The sequence below is a fragment of the Zootoca vivipara genome, chromosome 2 (assembly GCF_963506605.1).
Source record: "Zootoca vivipara chromosome 2, rZooViv1.1, whole genome shotgun sequence".
In the NCBI taxonomy this organism is placed as follows: domain Eukaryota; kingdom Metazoa; phylum Chordata; class Lepidosauria; order Squamata; family Lacertidae; genus Zootoca; species Zootoca vivipara.
Window position 1 is genome coordinate 103964970 of NC_083277.1, and position 25018 is coordinate 103989987.

Below are 25018 nucleotides of genomic sequence, written 5' to 3' on the forward strand. Positions count from 1 at the left end.
GGCTATGTACTTCAAAGGACTATTATTCTGAAGATCTAATGAGACGGATTTCCCCCTTCACGCTTTCATGATACTGGTCCCAGTCCAGCTCTGGTGGTTTAATTTTTGTATGGATGTAGTATAGTGCTTTGCTATGTGAGAGAAAAATCCTGTTACCGGTAATTCCTATTCTGATCATTGCTTCTTTTCCTTGAACCATGGAGTGGTGAAATTCACTAGTCCAGATCTCAGGCTTCTAATTTAATCAGTCATTAAAACTGCAGTTCACTTCTGTTGCTATAGGGCTCTTGCTTCAGTGTTTCCACATAATCTTCCTCTCTGTGTATCTGTGTGTCTCCTGCCCTATGATCTAATCATAAGGTGAATACATGGAAACTTAACCTCTAAAGTGAGAGTTTCACACCCACCCCAAGCTGCTCCAGAGGATTAGGGGGAAGCCCCAGAATAGATGAGGGGTACAGGGGAAAGGGGGAAATGTCCTGGTGAGCCGGCAGAAACCCGTTTGCTAAGGGGACAATTTTGTTGGATCCAAACCAGAATACAATATCCAACTGGGAAAATACATTGTTTAAAGATTAAGCTACCTCTACTCTTGTTTTGCTCTGGCTATTAAAGCTAGACTAAGCACAAAAGTCTTTTTAACGGTTCTTCTCAAAGACATTCAGGTTTTGACAAATCTCGAGGGGAAGGGAATTTATGTGGTTATTTCAAGTCTGTGAACTTGTCATCCTTTTGCATGGGATTTTCATTAGTAAACGAAGCAATCTTTTGTTTCCACATTGGCTCGTCTGAATGAACAGAGCAAAGGACAACTCAGCAAGGGCAGGTGTATTTCCTACATACTCAGACGGGTGTAAGCACATGGCATGATCCACGTGTACCGAGGTAAGTGGATAATCTGTCCTTTGATGCTGTAAGTTAAATAAAGTTTACAAATCAAATCAGTAATATTTAACAACATATACATTGGCTATAATAGCCTGTTGGCAGGAGGTATATTATCTATGAACCTGTGCAAGCCCAGATTTTGGAAGTGGTATCAGAAAATTCAGACTCCTAAGAAGCTCTGATATAATTTAAAGCAAGAGAAACAGAAAGTTTACAGCCTCAGACTCTGAAGTAATGTAGTGTTTGCAGTGCCTAGTGAATTCACAGAGATCTGAGAGGGACGGAGTAAGACTTTTCGCTGATCAGATTTTAGTGCGCTCCATCCTTTCCCTTTCTGTGTCAAGTGAGAAGTTTAAAACAGACCAGTGAGGAGCTTTTGCACACTTTTATCTACTTGCCTCAGAATTCTAGGGGAGGGTTTTTTTTGGCACAGAATATTCAAATATTTTTTAACGGTATGCACAGTGCTGGCTGATCGCTGAAATGTTGATTATGCATTTTTTCTTTTAATATTAATTGACATGGGCATAAAATAAATTTGGTAAATCACCTGCTGCGTACATATTTTAGAGCTAACTTGTTCCTTGCAGAGCTAGCATTGTGTAGTGATCCGAGTGTTTGACTTGGACCGATGAGATCCAAGTTCAAATCCCCACTCGACCATGAATCTCACTAAGAGACCTTGGGCCAATCCCTGTCTCTCATCCTGTCCTCCTTTAGAGGCTGGTAGTGAGGGCAAGGTTTTGGGGGAGAGCCATGTAGGCTACCTTGTGCTCCTTGGAAGGAAGATGGGATATGAATGAAATAAACATTGCTACAGGTTTGGATGTTTAATCTCTAGTAGATTGGGAGGCCCTGTACAGTGAAAACTGTGTTATACGGAGCTTTAGTGATGCAGTGCCTGAAATCAGTAGCCCAAGACCCCCCTGCCTGATTTGAGGTGATTTCTTCAGACTCCCTACTCCCCAGGAGAGCATTTTGAGGGGTGGACAGGAGGGGAAAAAGAGAGACTGAGGACTCAGCTACTACACTGCTGCAAATAAAACATTTTAAGTGTGTTTTAAGTGCAACATACAATGTGACACTAGATGGCGATGGTGAGCCTTATGGCAAATTCAATTTATTTTTAAAACGCTTTTTGTTTAAAAAAACATTTTCAGAACGTTTTTATATGTTTGTAGGTTCCACCTGTGTGACTGACTTCTAGTCATGCAATCACTGGACACAACCCTTCTGGGATTATGAATTTTTACGACATCTAGTGGCTAGTTTTCTTAGTTGGCGAAAATTGTCTGTGGCACACATGCATAAACCTTCATGGAAAACATCGTATTGACAAATGTGTCTGTCCACCTTCCACTGTTTCTAAAAAAACAAAAGTATTCCGATGTCCTTTAAAAAATGGCATTAAGAACATGCAGCTCCTGTAGGAAAAAGGATTTTGTTTTTGTTTTAACTCAGTATGCCATTAATTACCAATGTAGTTATTTTCTTTTTAAAGCAAAAAACATAGGTTGCACGTTAACAGTTTTTCCAAGATCAGTGTAGCGGGATGTGTTTTTCTGAGAGTACGTTTTTCTTTTCCTTTGGTGGGCTTGCTCCTTGAGAGTATACATTCCAGCTGTAGAGATCAAGTTTCTGAAACAATGCACACTCTCAGGCTTCATGGAATTGTAATGTTACATTTACACTGGTTTGGCTCAGAGGCCAAATGCTGAGGTTCTCTCTCTCTCTCTCTCTCTCTCTCTCTCTCTCTCTCTCTCTCATTTTTATGTTTGTTTTTGCAGGGATCTTAGCAACATCAATTGTGAAGAGCTTGGTCCTTTGCCTCCTGGATGGGAGATCCGGAATACAGCAACAGGCAGAGTTTATTTTGTTGACCATAACAACAGAACAACGCAATTCACAGATCCACGGCTATCGGCTAACTTGCACCTGGTTCTAAAGTGAGTTCATGATGTCACCAGCACATGCAGATTAATGTTTTGGAGCAGGAAAGTGGTTCTCTGGGAATGTGCAATAGGTTGATTCTGCCACCTTGGGTTATATAACTCCTTTGTGTTGACTCAAGATCTCTGGGGAGAAGCAATCTGAAATACCAGTACATATTATTGAGGGAATATGTGGAAGAATAATTATACCACAAGGTATTACAGAAGCTTGGTGATTTGCATTGTCTGCCTTTAATATTTTAAACCAATACAAAATAAGCGATTAGAAATAATTCTTGGTAGACATGGTTTTTTGATTTCACTTTGAAAGAACTGATTCAGTTGCCCTTGAGGAAGAGTTTTAATCTGAAATGCATAGGGCAATAAAATGGCCTTGCCGTCACCATCTGAGCTCTTCTTTCCATTCACTTCTGCATTTAATGCCTTCCTTGCTTTACTCTGTTAGCCATGTTTCCAAAAGCAGAAGAGACTATATAAATCAAAATTGCCATTGTCTAGACAGAACAATCCATTTGTTCAGACACTCCTGGAATTTTATTTCATTGTTCTTCGCTTTAACACCTTTTAAATGCTATTTTAGGAAACACCTGCATAGCATTAAGTAAATACTCCACAAAAGCTGGGTGGCTAGAATGTGACTGGGCATAAGAATCGGCAGAGCTAGACTAGTGATGAGATTCTGAAACCACTTTTTTATAGGAAGGGAGGCTGTGGAAGGTAAAAAAGTAAAAGTTAAATTGTCTTCTGTATATCTGAAAATGCTTAGTGTACCTTGTGGTCAAATATGCACATAGTTTTGTACAGAATCAAATCTGTTTGGAAATTTATGGGGGGGATTTTACTCAGACCCATTAAAATTAATGACCACGACTAATTTAGGCCCATTGATTTTAATGAGTCTACTCTGAGTAAACATTAGTTAATTAAAATCTCAGGGCTGTGGTCATCTCTTGGCTAGAATGTCGAGCGAATTCACATATAACGTGTGATATTTGAGGAGTCTGTAGTTAAAAATTATATTATTATTCTAAGATAAACTATTGCATTTGTTGTTGTTTTTAATTTTCAGTTTCCTAGCAGTAACCAATTTACATCTACAAAATTGTGGTCCATATAGATTTCCAAGATAGCTGTAACAACCTTCAGGTTGTCTTTCAGTAGAATAAACTTCAAGCTGTAAAATCACAGATCTTTTTTGCACTTCTCAGCCTATTGCTACAACGCTTAAGCTTTTTCGTTCATACATCTGTCTTTCATTATGAAAGGATTTCAGAAATCCAACCAATAGTCCAATAGTGTCATCAGCAAAGTCCTCAGTCTGATAAATTTTCTCCAGTGTGTGTTACTGTTTGCCACAGTAAGGCAAGATATGTGAAAACGATTTCTCCCTTCTTTTCACTAAAGAGGAGATAATTTCTGTGGTTTCGATATATCCAAAGCTTTAGATTAGTTAAACAAAAAAAAAAAAACAAATTTATCTGTCTCAGTTAAATTATACATAGCTTCAATTGCCTGTCCAACCTCAAATTTAGGGAACTCTAAATTTAAGAATTGTGGAGTGGAAGAACAGAAACTTCAGAGCTCAGTGTAAAAAAAAAGAAGCCAATTTTTACATTATTCAGCATAAAGTGGACCGGGTGGAAATAATTTGTTGCTGACATACAGAGTGCTTTCAGGGTCTGCTGTCCAGGCAGATGGATGGATAACTGAGCAAAAGGCATGACTCGTTATCATGGCAAGTGTAAGTCAATCCCACTGTACCCCAACCCAAGGGCATAGCTGGAAACAGATCTTCATGGCGGATGTGGACCAATTAGCCAAGCCCCAAGAACCAACATTGCCTTACCTGTTGCAGTTTATTTTGGAGCATAACAAATCACCATCCCTGGTTTGGACATACTGTACTGTTAAGCGAGGAGTTGTGGTTCACTTCCCACACTCACACTAGGACAGAGTGAAGCGGGAGCAACCTGGGCATTCCCAGTAAACCATTAACTATGATTCACCGTGACATGCAAATGAAGCTCTTGTTAAGTGCTATGCAGATCTCAGGTGGCACTAAGGGTTGCTGGGAAAAAGGAACACACAGTGGTTTCCCGCCCCCGCCCCCCCAAAAAGATTTTGTTGCGCTAATATGGCTTTTTGAACTTTTCTTATAGGCAACATACTGTAGCTACTTTTACTTTCAGTAAGGATGCCGAGTCCCGCTGTTCATAGCAAATTTTACATCTTGTCTGAGTTTACATGCAGTCCTGACCCGCCTGTTGAATAATTTTGCAGAACTGCAGATTAAGCTGAACCATTTAACCTGGAGATTGCCTTCCTTGCAGCCCCTTCAACACTCCTTTCCCTGCACAGAACATACTGGGCAGCAAAATTTGGCATGACAAATCTCCAGGAACATTTATGTAGAAAATATTTTTTATAAAGCTTCCCCTCCTTCCCCAGTTGCAACCTGAACTTCACTTCAATACATTTTTTAGAATAGCTAATAAAAAATAGTCATTCATTTGTATCTGTTGAGCGCATGTCAATCTGTTTCCCTTTTCACCAATCTGCCTACAATCCGGTGGTCCCGACTAGCCCAGGTACAAGGGACACCATCTTTGTCAAATGTTCTGTACCAGCGTTTTTTTAAGCTAATTCTTCTTTAAAATGTAAGGTTGTATCAAATTTAAATTGGCTGTGCCTTGACCTAACCCTGAACATTCACATGAATGTCCATAAAACATGCAAAACAAATCTGAAAGAGCTTTTGACCAGTGGGTTGTCAATATGGTGCTGCAATCTGCTTAACAGAAATGTTCAAAACCCCTCAAAGCTGGTTGAAAATGATCAAGACAGACAGATGGATATGTTCTTAGTCTCCTTTAGGAAACATTAGTGGAAAAGCAGGACACTCACATAGAAACCATTGTTACACTTGCCTCAAAATGTTGGTTGAAAGGCATATTAATTTGTTGTGAGGGGGGAAATAATGGGAAGTCTTTAATTACTGACAACAGCTGCAATTCTTTTCAGTCGTCAGAACCAACTTAAGGATCAACAGCAGCAGCAGCAGCAGGTAGTATCGCTTTGCCAGCTTCCAGATGAGGCCGAGTGCCTAACTGTGCCAAGGTATAAGCGGGACCTTGTGCAGAAACTCAAGATTCTGAGACAGGAGCTATCCCAGCAGCAGCCCCAAGCTGGACACTGCCGCATAGAAGTCTCCAGGGAAGAAATTTTTGAGGTAACTTTTGGTAGAGTTATCTTAGGTGTTAAATAATGCAGGGGAACATCCTGCCACCGAGATGGTTCTTGCTTTTTTGGCAATGTAAATGGACAAAGATTATGTGGAAACGTCTGAACTACAGCACATTTTTTGAGATTTCATGGTGAGCATGTGATAAAGTGAGGAGGCTAAATCTTATTCTCTGTGTATATCCGACATGTATCGTCAGGCATCATTTTACTGAATCTATAATTTAAAGCAAGTGCCTGAATTTTATGGGCATAGAATCGGGCTGCGCAAACTTGAGAGGGTTTTGGTGCACTGATGTATGAACTGCCCCCTTTTCTTGTGGCTGTAAGGAATAAACGTCCAGCCATGTTGAGCCGGGATGGCTTCCTGTGGCTTCATTCAGCAGGGATTGTGAAAACCATCTCACCGCAATTGTATTATGCCAAACTACTTTTCATGTGCGGAAAAGTACACCCAGAATAATCTTTAAGGTGCTGCTGGAAGGATTTTTTTTATTTTGCCTCGACTACGTCAGACCAACACAGCTACCTACCTGTAATCAAAGCATTAGCAATTCATGTAAGCTGTGCAAGAAAATGGGCAAGATACCTCTGCAGGTTAAAAGGCATTTTTAAGTGCATGTACCAATGACAAAAGATCCTCACATGTCTGCTTATACCTGTATATTATTTTGCCACCTCCTGTCAGTTTTGGATACTCTGATTTTTTCTTTCTTTGGGATCATGAGCAGAGGAACACCAGAGTAAGGACTATGATAATATTGATAAATGTATTATCTGGTGTAATTCCAGGAGTCTTACAGACAAGTCATGAAGATGAGGCCCAAAGACCTGTGGAAGAGATTAATGATAAAATTTCGTGGGGAAGAAGGCCTTGACTATGGAGGAGTTGCCAGGTAAATAATAATGTGCTACCTAAAATGCCTTAGGTCTGCCTCCTAAACCAGGATCAAGCAGCATCCAGAGTTGCTGCTGAAATAAATTCTGATACTTGGAGATTGGTCTGAAGGCACTGACAACAGCAGAGCTCAGCATTATATGGCAAGTCTGGGGAGAGAGGGAAAAACAGGAACGCTGGTGCTCTCCCCACCCCCTATCTTGACTCCCCAAGTTTATTCTCAGCTCTAGCAGTAGCCTATGTTCAAAGCCCACTCCTTATTTTGATTGCCATCTTATACTGAATGAATGCATTAGTATACAGTGGTATACAGTGGTACCTCGACTTACGAAGTACTCGACTTAGGAAATTTCGAGTTATGAATGAAAAAAAATGGCCGCACACTTATGTTTTTTTCAACATCCGAAAGGAAAACCGTTGTGTTTTAGATGCGGTTTTCTCGACTTACGAATTTTTCCGTTTCCAATGCATTCCGCTTTTTTCGACTTATGAACTTTTCAACCTACGAATGTGCATTCGGAACGGATTAAATTCGTAAGTCGAGGGACCACTGTATATTTACTCCTAGAAAATAAGCCACAATTTTTCTTACTCTCTATGGTCAGAAGTAATTTATGGTCCTACTGACCTTGAGATGTCAAGGAGTCTTACACACTCAAGGCATGTTATCTGCCAACACTCAACATACTACAAATGGTAAAATGTGATTAATAATGGGGAAATCAATTGTTGTATGTAAGGGTTTAACAGATTAGGTTAGAGCTTTGTCAACTCTGTTGAGCATATCCGTTTAAAGGTAACAGGCTGGATAAAACTGTTCTTCCACTCCCAGAATGGAATCTTGGCTCCAATATGTTGTGATTCCCCCCCCCCCCATCTAGTTAGTACAGATTAGAGAACAGAAGGTTTGCAATTTTTAATTTTTTTAAAAGGTTTGCAATGTTAAGAATTGCATTCTGTGTTAATAATTTCTTTCAAGAATGAAGGTTTGTGTAGGCTTCAAACAAACAAGGAAATGGGAATGACCTTTCCCTACTTGTTGCATACCATGAGATATTTTCTGCTGTGTGTTTGGACTAAACATTAAGTTGCCGCAATTCCAAGTAACATAATAGGACTGGGGAGTGCAACACTACATTTTCAGAATCAGCAATGCAAGTAGGCACTGACCTCGTGATTGTGAAACAATATTATGTGAAGTGTTTTTAGTGTGCTGTGGCTTTTCTGTTCACAAAAGGGACTGTGCGAAAGAGCACAAGCTACAGCTTGGAACATGAGAGGGAAGGGAAGCAAATCAGCCAAGCACCAACTGCTCCTTTTTCTTCACCACTGCCACCAAGTGGATGTCTTTAGTAGGAGGGAACTATTTCTACAGTTTGAATAAGATCAAACATATGCATATATGCTCTTCTATGATGTTTATCTAACCAAGCCAATACTCATCAATTTGCATCCCTTAATTGAGCTTTTGCATCCCTTCGTAGTTCTCTCCTGCAGTATCCAACTGTGCTCTCTTAACATTTTTCAGGGTTTCCGCCCTTTTCTCACTTGCAGCTTCTCAACTCTTGCTCTTGAAGTTTCCGACTCCGCAGCCTTTTGACCAACTAGCTTGACTTACGCACGATATTTTTTGCTTCTCCACCAAATGTGTTAGCGAATCAGGAGGAGAGGAGTGCTTCAGTTGTGTTTCTATTCCCCCTTAATTGTCAGGATAAACCTTTAACCCTTCTGTGCAGATGTGAGCAAGATACCCCTTGGCACTTTTAACTCGCCTTGAACTTTTGATTCCCATATGCACAAAACCCTTTAAAGCCAAAAGTAACCATTTTGCAGCCCAAGTTTTCCAACCAGAAGCCCAACACAAAATGACATAAAATTCTATTCCTTCAGCCCCCTTCAGCCAAGGCCTTCCCTTATCTGCCCGACACCTGATGTCTGGTTTAGGGCAGGTGGGAATGGTTTGCCCAAAACTGCCTCACAGCATGTAGGATAACGGGGATGAAGGTTGGCAACTAGTCTCAGAAGCGTTCAATAAATTAATTTCAGATTTCAGGTGCATTTCTTATCACATTGTTTGAACAGAATTCTTTTTCTTACATCCAGATATGTTAAGACTGCCACTCAGGGGTAGCTTTTAATCTTCAATATCTGCCCTCAACTTCGCTGCTCAGAGGGCCCCAGCAGATGTTTTTATTGGGTTTCTTGTAACATCACCAGTGGGCCTTTTTTCTCTCTCCTCCCCCTAACTCCACTGGCAGACCACAGGATATGAGCCTCCCTCTCCTTAAATTCCAAAGCATTAGTTGAACAAATGCTTGAAGTTTAGTTACTTATCAATTCCAAAGACCAGAAGCAGAGGAGTGTTCTCTTGGGTGATCTGAGGAGTCTGCCATCAATTTCATTTGGCATAAGCTGGCCTGTTGGCAATGAGCTTTAGTGACCCGTGCCAGGAAAGTAAATCTCAGAAGCACCGTGAAATTCTATGAATTTTTTTGCCGTTAGCTAAACCAATATTTACCAACTGGAGCAAATTTATTTAGCACTTTAAAATTTAAGCTTTTAAAGTAATAGTCCTTCAGGTAATGGGTATATTTCAGCATACTGTTAATATATCTATTCAGTATAGTGCATTAACTGCATTCAGTGTGGCTGTCACAATCAGTTATATTCACACTATGCTGAAACAGTAGAAGGTCTGTATTAAGTTAATTTAAAGCCTTCCAAAAAAACTGTGAATTAGAATGTCAGTTAAGCTCTCAAGTTTCACATTTAATAATATATAGATACTCCAACATTGCTTATGGTTAGAAGAATGATCTTTAAAACTTTCTTTACATATTTTTATTCTTTTTCCTTCTTGTACATTTACGAATCTGTGTGTTTTGTTAATAAATGAAAGGCAACAATGGCTCCCTTTATCTAAAAAAACGACTGTCTTCCTCCCCCTGCTTGAATCATGTCATAACCTTCAAGTGTCCCGATTCCCCTGGCACATTCCTGGAATTTCAGAAGCCACCCTGGCTTCTGATTTGATCCTGGGGTGTCCCATTTCCCCCCTCCAGCACTGCCATGGAGCTCAAGGAGGAGGATGAACTGGCGCTTGCACTTGCAGTGGTCCTGCAAGGTTATCTTATAGTAGGAAGCAAGCTAAAGTGTGGTGTGGCACACCCGGACCTCTTCTCGCTGCCTTCTCAGGCCTGGCCCTGCTGGAGTGGATGTGCGCACCCCTCTTGTGGGCCCCTCTGCTGCCGCCACTGTCATGACGGCCTGATGCGCGGTGCAGGTGAAGGAACCGAGCAGAGAGGTAAGGGAGCAAGCAACTGCCAGGTAGTGACTGCAGCAGGGGAGGCGGCCAGCTGACTCGTGCAGCGGCATGGCACACAAAGGGACACAGCACCAAAAGACACCCATCCTGATTTTCATTTTAGGAATATCGGAGGGTTGGTCCCCCATGCGTCTGGACATTTTCCCGGACATTACTGGGATTTCAAAGGTAGAATTGATGCCCGGGGGGGGGGGCGGATTCCCGAAATGTGTCACTTTGCCCTGGATCTTAGGCAAGTCAATTGAAAAATTGTGGGTATCTTGGTATTTTTTTCCTTTAAAAAAATAAAAGCTCAACAACTTTTGGGGTGTCCTGGTTTTTACTTTTTGAAATATGGCAATCCTACTACCACTGGTCTACACAGATAGGCAGTAGCTCTCCAGGGTTTTGCACCAGGGCTCTCCAGTCATCAGAGACACTAGGGATTGAACCTGAGAACTTTTGCATGCAAAACAGGGGCTCTAGTTACCATCATGGCAAACTTTGGGGTTTGTCTAAAAAACAGCTCCACATCTTCGGGGTTTCCTTAAAAAAAGCAAGCTCAACAATTTTGGGGGTGTCCTGGTTTTTACTTTTTGAAATATGGCAACCCTATTGGAGGGTAAGTCATGTTCTATTTAAGTTTTTCTTTGTAACTGCTTTTCTTCCCTGTGTGCTTCCTTGTTTTACATCTTTTTATTCTGGTGAATATCTGTGCAAGGTACGGAAATCGTTCCTTCCTTTCTTTTTGCCCCCTCAAATCCCCCTCCAAATTCAAACCCATCTTCAACATCCTGTTAATAAAGGGCACACAACCAATTACTGTGCATAGCTAGTGTAGTTATACAGTGCACAGCTTTTGACATATGCAACAGGGTGAGATGACTAAAGAGATTGGACAGGTCAGGTGAGAGAAATTGAAACAAGAAATTCTGAAAATGTGCTTATGACACAGTTGTGAATAAATGCTGTTCCCATTACCACATTCTGTTGTCATTGATTAAGAAATTATTTATCACTGAAGACCTGTGGTTTTTTTTGCATCAGTTTAACAATGTTGAGCCTTAAAGTGTTTTCTTTTCTTCAGGGAATGGCTCTATTTGCTCTCCCATGAAATGCTGAATCCGTATTATGGCCTCTTCCAGTACTCGCGTGATGACATCTATACACTACAGATAAACCCAGATTCTGCTGTTAACCCGGTATGGAAATGCACCCCATGTTTGTGGCCAGCAGTTCCTTTTTTATAATTTTGGTGTGCTAGCATTATGCAAATCTGAATTACTTTAGTGACGTTCAACTTCTTTTTTTAGAACAGATAGAAACTGCTTTGGGTGTTCCCTTTTTGTTTTTGCTTAGAAGTGCAGGGTATAATCATGAAAATTAATGAATGCTGCAGGTTGGCTAAGCCTTAGACAAGAAATAAAGGTGTTAAGTTGTAGGAGGAAACTTTGAAGTTAAAAATAAGAGGAAGTGTTCTAATCCTAAGAATAGCTGTTTAGAGGAAGTGTTTTCAAGTGAAAGTAGAAGTTTATACAACTCTAGGGGCTGCACCCTTGCTCACAATCCAGTATTGTGATGCAGTACAACAAATCCTGCAACAGGGGCTGTACAGTCTCTCTCAGATAGATAGATAGATAGATAGATAGATAGATAGATAGATAGATAGATAGATAGATAGATAGATAGTATTGATGGAAGTGAAGCAGGCATCTTAACATATTTTAAGCTTTTTTTATAAAAAAAAATCGGACTCTTCATTGTAACTTTTAAGTAAATCTTATTGCATACTAAAGAAAAGATTCTTGTTGAAAAATCTAAATGCTTTATCAGTTTTGGAATCAAGCCAAGAACCCCGGCATGAGTACATTTTTTCTTTCAATTCTAGGAACACTTATCCTACTTCCATTTTGTTGGACGGATCATGGGGATGGCTGTGTTTCATGGACATTATATTGATGGGGGCTTCACATTGCCTTTTTACAAGCAGTTGCTAGGAAAGCCAATTACGTTGGATGACATGGAATTGGTTGACCCAGATCTTCACAACAGCTTAGTATGGATACTGTATGTACTGATCTCTTTGAAATGATGCTTATTATTTAGAATGGTTGTATTATGTTTTAATTCATTTGCTATAAATGGGCAGGCTATGAATATAATTTTGCTAAAAAACAACAACCTATAGGTGAGCCATAGGAACTTCAGTCTTCTAATCCAAATCATTATTAGAAAGACTGGGACAGATGACACATATGGTAGCCCATTTGAGGAACCCTGCCAGCTTTAGGCAGTCTGAGCCACGATGGGGTGACTTGAGGGGTGTGTGTGTATTTTGCTTAGGACTGGCTAGGGAACCACAATATAGTCTACAATTGGCCATGGTCTTCTATAGAATGTTCTTCTTAGTCGTGTGCTGAAATGTAGGGTCTGTCCTCCCTTGTTACTTCTGAGCATCCCACAAGCTATGTAATCAGAGGGGATTTTTATCATGGAATAAAACAATTTTGTGGTACTTTCATATTAAAGAATATATCACACACACACCTCCAGAGTATTGGATTCATAGTGCCAGTACTGTATAAGCAAATTATTTATTGTTCTGTTTTTTAATGGCAGGCTATAGGATGCACGGTTAGGTATGCCTGAGACGTTTAGAATTCATATAATTTTGCTTTCTCTACTTCAGTGAGAATGATACTACCGGAGTCTTGGATCATACATTTTGTGTGGAACATAATGCGTACGGTGAAATTATACAACATGAACTGAAACCTAATGGCAAAAGCATTCCTGTCACAGAGGAGAGTAAAAAGGAATACGTCAGGTATCAAAAACTAGAGTCTTAAAAACCCCAAAAAGGTTTCTGTTACAGTGCTCTGTACAGAGGATAATATGGTATGCTTAAATTAATAGAGTGACTTTGCCATGTTAATGGCTGCTTAACTTTGACCCTACAGATGTTGCTAAACTATAACTCCCTTCATCTCCGGTTACACTGGCTGGGGTTGATGGGAGTTTTAGTCCAACTATGCCAACATTTGCACAGCCTCTAGCTTGTCTATGTAGATGCTTGGTTGAATAGTTTGTAGTAATGTTTGCAGCTTGGGATCAAACATCTAAGTCAGGGGTCCCCAAACTACGGCCCCCGGGCCGGATGCGGCCCAATCGGCCTTCCAATCCGGCCCGCGACGACTCCCGCCGCCCGCTGCCGCCGCCCGCTCTCACGGCGCGCGGCGCAGCGACGATCTAAAAAATCGGCAAAAAATCGCCGAAAATCCTTTGTGCGCATGCGTATGGGCCTCTCCCGACCCGGAAGAGGTCATTTCTGGTGCACTTCCGGGTCGGGGGAGGCCCATACGCATGCGCACAAGCGATTTTTGGCGATTTTTTTCCCGCCCGTGTGCGTGTGCGCATGCGCACGGGCGCGCACTCCCCCGCCCTCCGGCCCGCTGCGCGCGCACTCCCCTGCCCTCCGGCCCACCGCGCGGTCGGCGCGGCGGGCACCGGCCCGCCGCGCAGAAAGTCTGGGGACCCCTGATCTAAGTTGTTAAGTGGGAAGACACTCCTTTGCAAACAGGACTTGTAATTTATTGCAGGCTTTATGTAAACTGGCGATTTTTACGAGGGATTGAAGCTCAGTTTCTGGCTCTGCAGAAGGGATTTAATGAAGTAATCCCACAACATCTGCTGAAGACATTTGATGAGAAGGAGCTAGAGGTCAGTACATTAATGATATGCTAGGTCATCAAGTGTAACAAGAAAAAAAGCATTCTTCTTAAATTTTGCAGTATGCAAAGTTGATCCCCAATGCTTCTAGGGATGGAGGATTTGCAGTAATTTTAAGAGTACTAGCCATGGTTATTATACCAAATCACCAAAGGATTGGGATTCCTTATTTCTTTACGTTTTGTAGATGGGCTTCTTAATAATACTCGTCTTGCTAGATAATTACTTACATCACATACTGTGGAGGGTTTTTTTTATTACCCTTAGCATTATTTTGAGTGTTTTACAATTCCTTCAAGAAACGGATTCTTAATATTGTATCATAAGCCCTGTATGATGAAAGTTGAAATAGTAAAAATTTGTAGTTCTTAATGGTTGGGCAGAAAACCCTAAATTGTGCGGTGTGAGTCAAAGGATATCTTGGAAACTAAAATGTGTCTCTGTAGGAAAATATTTTCTGGTAACCATAGATAAACATATTCTATTTCCTGTAGAAAACATATTGGGGAGGGTGTCTGAACCATCCTACTATTAGTCCCATTTGCTGAAGATAGCACAGAACATGCAAGACACCCATGGGAACTCTTTCATTGCTCTCTTCTTCGGCGATCACTCGTAGCCGAGTAAGATTGTCTTCCATGAACACGGTCTTAACAGTGAGTCTGTAAGTGACTGTGGAGGCCAATTCTGGATCCACACGTCCTTCCACAGTGGGGACATTGGTTTCCGGGCAGGAGTTGATCATGGTGAGGACTTGCCAAGCATGCCTTCCTCTTAGCTCATTCCTCCCTTTTGTCCTGAGTTTGAGCATCTTCAAAAGTCCATGACAACTTTGGTAAAGGCTGTTGGAGGGCTCACAGGCCAGTGTTTCCCAGTTGTCAGTATTTATACTACATTTTTAAAGATTTGTCTTGAGAGAGTCTTTAAATCTCTTTAAAGCATTACGCTTTCCATTAAGTTCAGAATAGAGTAGTTGCTTTGGACAGGAGAGACGCACAAACCCACACCTCTCATCCTGTGCATGTGTGCCAGCCAAGCAGGGCATGTGAGAGAGGCAAAGACACGTGAGACTTTTATACGCCTTCCTCCTGGTTGGGGCAGGAGGGGAATTCACGGTGCATGAGAGATGGGATGATAATGGCACATGGATTTCCCCTATACAAAACCCATGAACAGCTTATTCTTGGCTAGGCTGTCTTTCTCCCTTGGCCGCCGTTGCTCCCAACTACTCATCTCAACCCTTTTTAATGTTGCATGCTATAATACCCCCTCCCACCCTCTTTCCGGGAAGCGATGATGGAGATGCATGGCTGTAGGGTTAGAAAGTTGTAGGGGAATAGAATGTGTGGGGAAAGGAAAAATCAGCCCAAGAAACCTGCATATAAGCCAAAAGGGGGCTGGATAGCAAGGGCTTGCTGTGGATCAGGATCTGTTCGCCGCTCACCTTCGGTGAAATCTGTTTATTTCTAAGACTTCTATAATGCACAGATAAAGCTGACTGTATTGTTTGCTCTTCCACTTAGAAAACTAGGGTTATTTACTTTGAAAGCTTAAACTTACTTGTCATTTCCTACTGGCCAACATTTCTTATAACAAAGGTGTTTTTTTTAAAAAAAGACAAAGAAAAACAGCTGTAGTTTTGTCATTTAGAGGGATAACTTTCTATTTGTAGCAGATTTGCGGGGGTGGGGTGGGGTGCGTTGACTGCATGCCGTCCTCCACTGACTGATGTTTTTACCGTTATGAACAGCTCATCATTTGTGGCCTTGGGAAGATAGATGTTAATGACTGGAAGGCCAACACCAGGTTAAAACACTGCACGCCAGACAGCAACATTGTGAAGTGGTTTTGGAAAGCCGTGGAGCTCTTTGATGAAGAAAGGAGAGCCCGATTACTGCAGTTTGTGACTGGGTCATCCAGAGTGCCTCTGCAGGGTTTCAAAGCATTACAAGGTTAAAAAAAAAAAAGCACAAAAGCAAATTTCTTTTGAATCACTGTCCAGAGTCCCATTCCTTTTTTTCAGTTACTGCTTTTTCAATCTTATAACATTTGTGATATATTCAGAATACATTGTGAAGACTTTACGTCAAAATTCTTAAATCTGTAGGCTTGTGTGTTTTCGTCTGGTATGCCCAATGAACTGGTTTTCCAAATGCATCTACTAGTCCAACTACTGCAGCATTTTATCATACATATATTGATAACTGTTGTTCCTGGCCGTTATAAGACTTGGCAGCACATGATACTCAATTCAGAAGGCCTCTTAAGATAGCCTACCTGACAGCTCTTGTAACATTAAAGGGCAGTCAAAAGCCCTTTGCGTGTCTGTGTATCAGAGCCATTGTTTTCACTTACTGAAAGGAATGGAAGGTTGGGGGTATATGGGATATGGTTTTTAGTATTCAGTTTTCTAATACATTCTAGAAAGCCGTAAATCAGCACATACAGTGGTACCTCTACTTACAAATTTAATGTGTTCCGAACGCACATTCGTAAGTTGAAAAAAATTGTAAGTCGAATCCCATAGGAATGCATTGGGAGAAAAAAATCGTAAGAAAAAATCGTATCTAAACCGCATCCAAGATGGCAGACGGAGCTCTGTTCGTAAGTAGAGTTATTCGTAAGTAGAGGTACCACTGTATCAGATTGGAGATGTACAGGTCACACTCCATGGATGCTGCTTTGCCTGTCACCTTCCAATGCTTGCTTCTGTGCCCAGTCTTTTACATGTTTTGGTTGTGCTCCAAAGTATTGGACGGTGATGCCCAATTTCTGATCCATTTGCAGGTGCTGCTGGTCCAAGACTATTCACAATTCACCAGATTGATGCTAGCACAAATAACCTGCCAAAAGCTCACACATGGTAAGCTTTATAGATGCATTACTATGCTCATTCTTTTCTACATGGAGAATATTGAATTTGCAACTAATTAGAGAAGAAATTCATTAATAATCCAGCTTCAGAAATAGGTTGTTATGAATAATCTACCTGCATATAATTAGCATATCAAAACCATTAGAAGAAATAAGCATTTATGATTTTTCTTTCTGCACGTCGTAGCCTAGTCATCAGTAGATTCTCTGATGCATATTTGTGGGAAACTTTTTTTCCGGCAGTCTTTATCCATTCATTATTTACAACACCATGTGCGTTTTTAATTCTTTGTCGAAGTGGATCAACATGGGCATAGTTCTATTGAGAATACAATGTTTGCGGTGGGGGAGGTAACTGTGTTCTTTTAACTGTAGCAGCCTGTTTGAAGTATATACTTATTACTGCCATTCAGCATACATTTGGTGTGCATATATTATTGAAAGCCAATTAAAGCTTTTGTTCTCTGCATGCAGCTTCAATCGAATAGACATTCCTCCTTATGAAAGCTATGAGAAGCTCTATGAAAAGCTGCTAACCGCCATTGAAGAAACATGTGGGTTTGCTGTGGAATGAACATTTGCAGACTTACCTGGGACTGTATTTATACTCCGTCAAGCAAAAGATCCTCTCCTCAGCCATGACACAGTTAAATGCTTGAAATATAGGAAACCCCTACCCCCACTCCCTTTTCTACTTTAGGACGATATGAGGGAAAGGACAATTTTTGGAGTTCTTCATTCAAGAAAATGTCCTGTGGCTCCTGCCAAGGAATCATTCAGCTGCTATTAAAAACAAGTATCTTGAATATACAGAATGCTGACTTTTCCTTCCTTTCAACAGCAGTATTCTTCTCTCAAAAAGACGACTACTATTTTTGTAAAAGGTGATCTGATCTATTTGCTTACCTGATTTCTATTCTCACAGGGCCAAGATATAGCTGTTGGTACAAGTCACGTTCCAGCCTACTTAAGTAAACATGTGATACTGAACAGCATCTATACCTATTTTTTTAAATAAAATATTTTGATTATTCTAATTTTTTCATATAATTGGCTAAGCAAATCATAACCCTTTTAAATTAAGGCCACTTAACGTGCAAACTGTGTTTTCTTATAGTGAATGATTTAATTCTCTGTTATGAGTTAAACTTCAATATTACTTGTGTAAGGATTTTTATATTTCTCAAGCATGAATTACAGGTTTTGGCTCCTGTTTTTCTCTTGTCCAGTTTCTTTAGCAGAATCCTAGTCAGAGTTAACTTGCACTGTATTTGGTACAGTACTTTGTGGTAAATGTGGAAACCCCCTTTTTTTTAAAGCGTCTAACATTTTTTTAAATGAGCATTTTTGTAAAAAGTCAATACTTGAGTTTTTTTTTAATTTGCTTTCCATTTTAAATGGAACTTGCTGCATTTTGTAAACTCCTAAATGTACGTTGATGATATCAACAGCCTTCTGCCAGGTCGTCAGTTCATTTTTCAAAACTCTCTGTGGATGTCATACCAACCAAAGTTTTTCTGTTCAGATACAGTGAATCTGCATTGTATATTAGTTGTTGCAAAACAATATTATCAGGTTAAAATGTTTTTATTTTAAATGGCTTGTGACATATGGGTTTGTGCTAGCTACAACTAAGGGAAAAAATAGTGATGCAATGGACTTAAAAGCAGAGCTTCTGTAATTTTCTATCTGAAATGCAAATAAGGTGTGATGTGCTCCAATAAATAGCTGACTGGAGCACCCCAGAAATCATCCTTGCATTGAGGGTAAATATATGCAAAATAGTTAAAATAAAGGGGGCACATTTAGAAGAAATATATTGTACTGTTAATCGGCAGTCATGCGACCAATTATATATCAATAACTAAAGTGGTTGAGCTTGTAACTTGGGGATAGCTCATATGTACACTTCTCTTTGCAATAGTGTGTTTAGTTGCTGTGAAAAGTACAGCCTCTCTTGTCGAAATCATTGCTGGCTGTTTCTGGTATGCTGGCAAATACCAATATTTCTTCATAGTTTTATGTACCCAACTGTGTGCAGAGGAAAGCGGAACTTGCATGTGCGAACTAGCTCTCACTGAACAACATGGAGAACGTCTAGCCAACTGTCAGCACAGTCGTTCAGTTGCTCATCTTCTCGTGCAAAAGCAAGGAATGACAAACACAGCAAGGCATATGGTAGTAATTAATCACAAGTAACCATCTAAAACAGGCATCCCCAAACTGCGGCCCTCCAGATGTTTTGGCCTATAACTCCCATGATCCCTAGCTAACAGGACCAGTGGTCAGGGATGAAGGGAATTGTAGTCCAAAACATCTGGAGGGCCGAAGTTTGGGGATGCCTGATCTAAAACCACCCACTTTTTCTGTACAAATGATAAATTGAGAGTGCCAAGTATATGGAGGCAACAGATTGAAAACTTATCTTGAATGTTTTGTTAGAGATGGCCTTTTTCCTTGTCTAAAATTGGAATAAGAGAAAGCAAGTTAAGTCAAAGGACATTCGCTAGATGGCATGTAGCCTGCTCTGACTTGAATCTGGCAGGTTGTACATTAACAACCAGTCTTGTAGGCTCAAGATGTAGAATTGGGAGAGGCGAGGATGAACGATCATTTCCATTTGTCGCATTGGTTCCAAAACAGCCTCGCTCCTACGTCGTATTGAACTATGAAGCAATTACACAAATTAGCCATAGTAAAAATAAATTAAAAATGGTGAAAGGTGGTCTGTTTATGATTAGATTGTCCAGCATTTGGAATAGCTAGGTCTTACTTCGTCTTCCTTTGCTCATTGACTGCAGCAGAACTGTAAGTCTACATTGATTGCTCTGAGTAGATTTAAGGCAGATTTTGGAATGCAAGCCTAAGCCCCAGTTAGGGGATCTGTTCTGGTTCTAGGCTGGCAGATGCAATCCTTTCTATCGGAGCAGATCCATCTGCTTCCACTGTTCTTTCAGGTTTCAGGAATAGCATTGCATTGATTTCTCTCTACTGTTGTCTTAAATTAAAAGCTGGTAGAATCCTGGTTTTCATATCCACAGCGGTGCGCGGCTACTGTTCTGCATATCTTTCAGGAGTTGTCATTCTGCCTGTGCACAGGTTGATGTAGGGCTTTTTGTTAACCATGTTTTGTACCAGGCCTTACTTGCTGCTTGTCAGCTGTGTACTTCCTTCTCTGAAAAATTATCACTTGATTCCAGTTGATAGCCTCGCCCTTACCTCATGGGAAGATGCCTCTTGTTCTGCATCAGATTGTGCTGAATGTTGTGGCCTCCACTGATGATCTCTGCTCATTTAATAAGGAGATGTAGCTTAATAAGCACAGAATGATTAACGAGAGCCTGTGACAGACTGCATTGACAGGTCTCTGCAAAGGAGTTTGTGTGTTACAGGGTTTTGATAAGCCGGACTCGAGTTGGGTCTAAGATCAAAACTTGATAGCAATTTCATTGTCATCCTGCTTTAAACACATTGTGTCCAGAGATTCTTCCGTCATTACAGGGCTAACTTTGCAAAATCTGATTCTCACTAATAGGCAAAACAAAAACATTTCTGCATATTGCTTTGACTGCTACGCTGAGCAGACTGATGCAAATTGAATATCGGGTCTCCTGAGTGCCTTCTTATCTGCATAACCATTAAAATGCTTTAAATCACACAACCTGTCAGAAGCTTCTCTAGACCCATTGAGTGTAGTCCTACGGCCATGCCACTTTTCCCGTCGACAAGTGCTAAACCCAATATTATGTTAAGACCTTTGGATTTTCAACCCAGATTTAAATGTGAATATTTATTTCCAGCTTGTCCCTCTTCCTACACGGTTTTTTCATCCATCCTAAATTTGCATTAAGTGGTTAAGAGAGATGTCACCTCACATTTACATGCTTCCTTTTCAGAAATGAATGTTTTAAAATATAGTGACTATTTTGTAGGATTCAGATATACAGTACTCGGTTGTGTTTCAGATTTAATTTTTAGATGTAAAGTTTTGTAATGGTGCTTTGTACAGTATGTATTCTATTTTTTTTGCACATAGGTTCAGTTTCCCTAAACCGATTATATTTTTACCAAAACATTGTGTTGTACTAGAGTCCAGAGCACACAGGATGCCCCCCCCCCCAACACTACATCTGTTAAACCTCTGGTGCATTAAAACTGGCTGCATTAATGGAAGTAAAAGTGTTGCTTCTATATCATACATCATAATGTAGCATGACCCCGTTGCTTCAGACTTTAAACTGCACCATATAGATAACAGGTGCAGTTTGTACTTAACACAATCTCTTTATTAGATTTCTGACTCTGCGGAATCCTAAGAGCTTTGTCTATAGCTAAAACTAGTCTATATTTTGTATGATTTTTCCTTCTTCCAGACTGACAGGTGGGGTTTTTTTTTAGTTGCATTTCTATTGTATTTATTGCAGAGTGTTTTTAGCATTGATATACATTGCATTTTCACCAAGCTGTTACATGAGCTTTAACAATACATCTGTATAAAATGTTTTTTGTTTTGTTTTTGTTTTTTTAAAAAGTATGTACTCATGCAGAAGTTGAGCAATAAAATTGTATGCTGTTTGCACTGTCACAGCATCAATGGTTTTAAAAAAAACCTGGTTTTTGCGTTTATTTTTAAGTAAAAGCAACACTGGTGATCATGTAATTTAATTTGTGTGTTTTTAAAGAGTACAGAGGCACCCTGGATATGCTTAACAGCGGCTTTATGTGGAGGAAAAATAATCTCAACAGCTACAACTACTGTATTACATGAAGAAAAATTTTTTTGAAGGTCAGTTCATTGATGTTCCTTTAATATATGAGCATAAGAAGAACCTGCTGGATCCAGCCAATGGCCAATCTAACCCAGCATCCTGTTCCCACAGTGGCCAAGCAGGTACCTATGGGGAAAGCAGGATATTCACACTTGTGATTCCTGGCAACTATTCAGAAGGATACTGCCACCTGCAGTGGGGGGTAGAACACAGCCATTATGCTTAGTAGCCTGGTCCTCCACGAATTTGCCTAATCCTTGTTTGAAGTTAGTGGACATCACTGTTTCTCATACCTATGACAAACTTAAGTTGGTCTCTAAGGTGCTACTGGATTTTTTATTTTTATTTTGACTGCGTCAGACCAACACTGCTACCTACCTGTAACTATCACTGTTTCTCGTGAGAGTGAATGCTAAGTATGTGCTGCATAAAGTTCTTTTTTTGTTGTTGGTTTGCCATATTTCAAAAAGTAAAAACCATCTTCTTCTTTTTTGTTTATTTGCTGAAGATCCAGGGCAAACTGCCACCTTCCAGACGTCCCCCCTGGATGCCACTTCCGCCTTTGAACTCCCAGTAATGTTTGGGGAAATCCGGACGTATGGGAGCCCTATTTTTTGCTTTCTTTCTCTGTCCCAAATCTGCCAATATTCAGCTTCCTTAGATATCCAGAGTTCTAGCGTTAAGTGAGAGGGAGAAAAGCTTGTCTCTACTTTCCCCACACCATGCATAATTTTATATAACCCTATCATGTCGTCTCTTTCTCTCAAGTCCAAAATATTGTAAACTTTCCTCATAGGGGATTGTTCCATCACCTTTATCTGAATCTCTTCCAGCTCATTTTGAGGTGAGGTGACCAGAAATGTACACAGTGTTCCAAGTGTGGTCACAACATACCGCATTTACTCAAATGTAATGTGCACCTTTTGGGGGGGGGCAAATTGATATGAAGTTTGGTACCAAAATCACTCTATAGGCTAGAATTTATCTTTTAAACATGTCCAGGTTTGATTTAAATGCATCATCAGTTAGCTATACTTAAGCAATAAGATTAATATTTAGATTAACCTGGAAGAAAGCTTCACTAGCTTAGTTTTGAAGGTTGAGAAGCTAACCTTTATTGAAAAAGTCTTGTTTTTTAAAAAATCATTTTTAAAATATCAGTTCAATATTTCCTTGACACTGTAACAGTCTATGGATTCCGGGCAGCAAAACAAGCTACTAACTTCATACTTCAGGTTGTGTACCGCCCAGTATCATTTTTAAATATAAAAAGCATATTTGCAAGAAACAAGAGGCATTCCAACACTTAAAGGAACTGGTAGTTTTTGCTATATTGAAAGGAAGCCACTAGGAGTCTGGTTTTTAGGCGATCAGCTTCCAGTTCTCGGAAGAATGAATCATCATCATCACGTGTGATCATGTCCTGCAGTTCTTTAATCTCCTTCTCCATCTTTGATCTCAGCTCACGTTTCACTTTGTTTAATGTCTGAAAGAGACCATTAGGATTAAGTCTAGTACGAGGTTTCCCAAACTTCAGTGTCCAGCTTTTTTTTGGACTACAATTCCCATCATCCCTGACCACTGGTTCTGCTAGCAAGGGATGATGGGAGATGTAGTCCAACCACTGCAGTTGGACTAGTTTGGGAAACACTGGTCCAGTAGTTGGTCAACAAGACACAAAGTTTAGAGCAATAAGACTTACTGTTGCCTGTGCTTTCTCTCTGGTTTGGATTTCTTGGCGTTCTTCAGAAACAGCTTCTGCCAGCATTGAAAACTAAGCAGAGCGCAAGAAAAACAAATTAGGTGAAGATTACATTAGTTTATCCTTGTGTTGTAAGGAAGAACCAAGCCTACCTGGTCCTTATAGTAGCACTCCATGGCCTCTAGCTCAGCCTGATGTTCTCTCTTCTGCTCAGCCCGCTTCTCCTTGGCATACGATCTCAGCTCATGCAGTCTCTGCTTCTGAATTTCCAAGCCTTCTTCAAACAGGTTTTTAAATATCTGCCAAACAAAACATAGCATCCACACACATAAGAACAGCTCCGTTTAAGAAAACTTCAGCCCAGGTGACCAAGTGGTGAAAGCTAGTCGCACTCAAACCTATTATTCCCAAGGGAACGTATCCTGCTTTGCAACAGGCGCACAAGTCCATTTGCTTCCTTGGCCATGGATCAGTAACTACAAAGTGTCAACTAATAATTTTTTAGCTGATTAAATAAGACAGTGATTACATAGTTCATTATGTGAAAGTGTATTTGTGTGTTACTAAAAGGCACCTTTGAGTTGCTCAAAGTAGTGTAGGAAATTAAACTAACAAAGTCACAATTCATTTTACTTTATTGACAAGCTTCCCCCCTCCCCACAGCTCTTAATCTCAAAGGAGATTACAAAGGAGATTAATCTATGTATTGTCATCACAAAGGTGATCTCCAGTGGGCAGGTCTCATCCCACCCTGCTAAGGAATGGGTAAGCTACATCATGTGGTACCTTGCAAACTGGTGTCACAACCCCAATAGCACCAGCACACCTAGTGCAAGAAATATCCATATGATGGCAGCCCTCTTGCATGATGAAAACATTCCTAAGTTACCAGAGTGGTGGGAGAGATGCCCATGGAGCAGGAGGAGCTATGCAGCTGCGATCAGAGGATGTTGGAAAACATGGAAGCTGGCCTGCAGTCTCAATACAGTCCTTAGAATCTCAGCTGAACCTTCCTGGGAGGAAGAGCAGGAGTCCTACTTCCTGCAGCGCAGTTCCCCTCAACTTACACGTTCCTCACGTGTCCTGGCTCTCATCATCTTTGCCCGCAGCTGAACTCTGTAATCTTGGTAGTACTTTTTGGCTCGGATAATTTGCTGTCGTCTCTCCCTTATTTTGTTCTGGGCACATTTCTGCCGATTAATGTGTTGCTTCAACTCTTGCTAAAGACAAAAACCAAGAAAGACAATTCATGTTTCCCTAAGGAGAAGAGAGAAGGTATTAACTATTTTCTGAAATAGGTGCAGCAACCAGAAAAGATGAATTCCCTTCTCGATCTTCTAGCGGAAATATAATTGGACAAAAGAATTTAGGAGGGAGGGCCGTTTTTCAGAAGTTTGACTGTCCAGTTTTTCCACTCCCATTTGCTGCAGGTCTATCAAGCATAATGTCCTGCTGAGCAATTGGTAAATCCCGGAACTAGATGAGGGTGTGGCAGTAGGGGTGTCTTGAGGACCTGGCTCACCCAACTTGAAAGCATTGCTCTAAGAAAATAACTTACAACCTACCAAATCAAGTACAGTAGTCCCCCCTCCCCCCCAAAGAAAAAAAATATTTGTGGTTCCAAGCAGGGAACGAAGGCAAGAGTTTTAAAAAGCCCATGCA

The 25018-nt window shown here is 40.6% G+C and overlaps 2 protein-coding genes across 3 annotated transcripts in view; one reads left to right on the plus strand and one right to left on the minus strand.

Moving 5' to 3' along the window:
- SMURF2 (SMAD specific E3 ubiquitin protein ligase 2) overlaps nucleotides 1-24948 on the plus strand; it is a 72440-nt gene extending 47492 nt beyond the window's left edge. The window contains exons 9-19 of the mRNA XM_035103986.2: nucleotides 801-885; nucleotides 2676-2834; nucleotides 5862-6069; nucleotides 6873-6976; nucleotides 11370-11484; nucleotides 12171-12349; nucleotides 12972-13109; nucleotides 13882-14002; nucleotides 15762-15963; nucleotides 16799-16874; nucleotides 17360-24948. Of these exons, the coding sequence (XP_034959877.1) occupies nucleotides 801-885; nucleotides 2676-2834; nucleotides 5862-6069; nucleotides 6873-6976; nucleotides 11370-11484; nucleotides 12171-12349; nucleotides 12972-13109; nucleotides 13882-14002; nucleotides 15762-15963; nucleotides 16799-16874; nucleotides 17360-17459 (1487 nt within the window). The 3' untranslated portion in view covers nucleotides 17460-24948. The remainder of the gene's footprint in view (nucleotides 1-800; nucleotides 886-2675; nucleotides 2835-5861; nucleotides 6070-6872; nucleotides 6977-11369; nucleotides 11485-12170; nucleotides 12350-12971; nucleotides 13110-13881; nucleotides 14003-15761; nucleotides 15964-16798; nucleotides 16875-17359) is intronic.
- CEP95 (centrosomal protein 95) overlaps nucleotides 20722-25018 on the minus strand; it is a 32717-nt gene continuing 28420 nt past the window's right edge. For both annotated transcript variants that reach the window (XM_035103985.2, XM_035103984.2), the window contains exons 19-22: nucleotides 24424-24576; nucleotides 23509-23655; nucleotides 23357-23428; nucleotides 20722-23140 (exon numbers count right to left, since the gene is read on the minus strand). In XM_035103985.2, coding sequence (XP_034959876.2) covers nucleotides 22961-23140; nucleotides 23357-23428; nucleotides 23509-23655; nucleotides 24424-24576 — 552 coding nt within the window. In that variant the 3' untranslated portion in view covers nucleotides 20722-22960. The remainder of the gene's footprint in view (nucleotides 23141-23356; nucleotides 23429-23508; nucleotides 23656-24423; nucleotides 24577-25018) is intronic.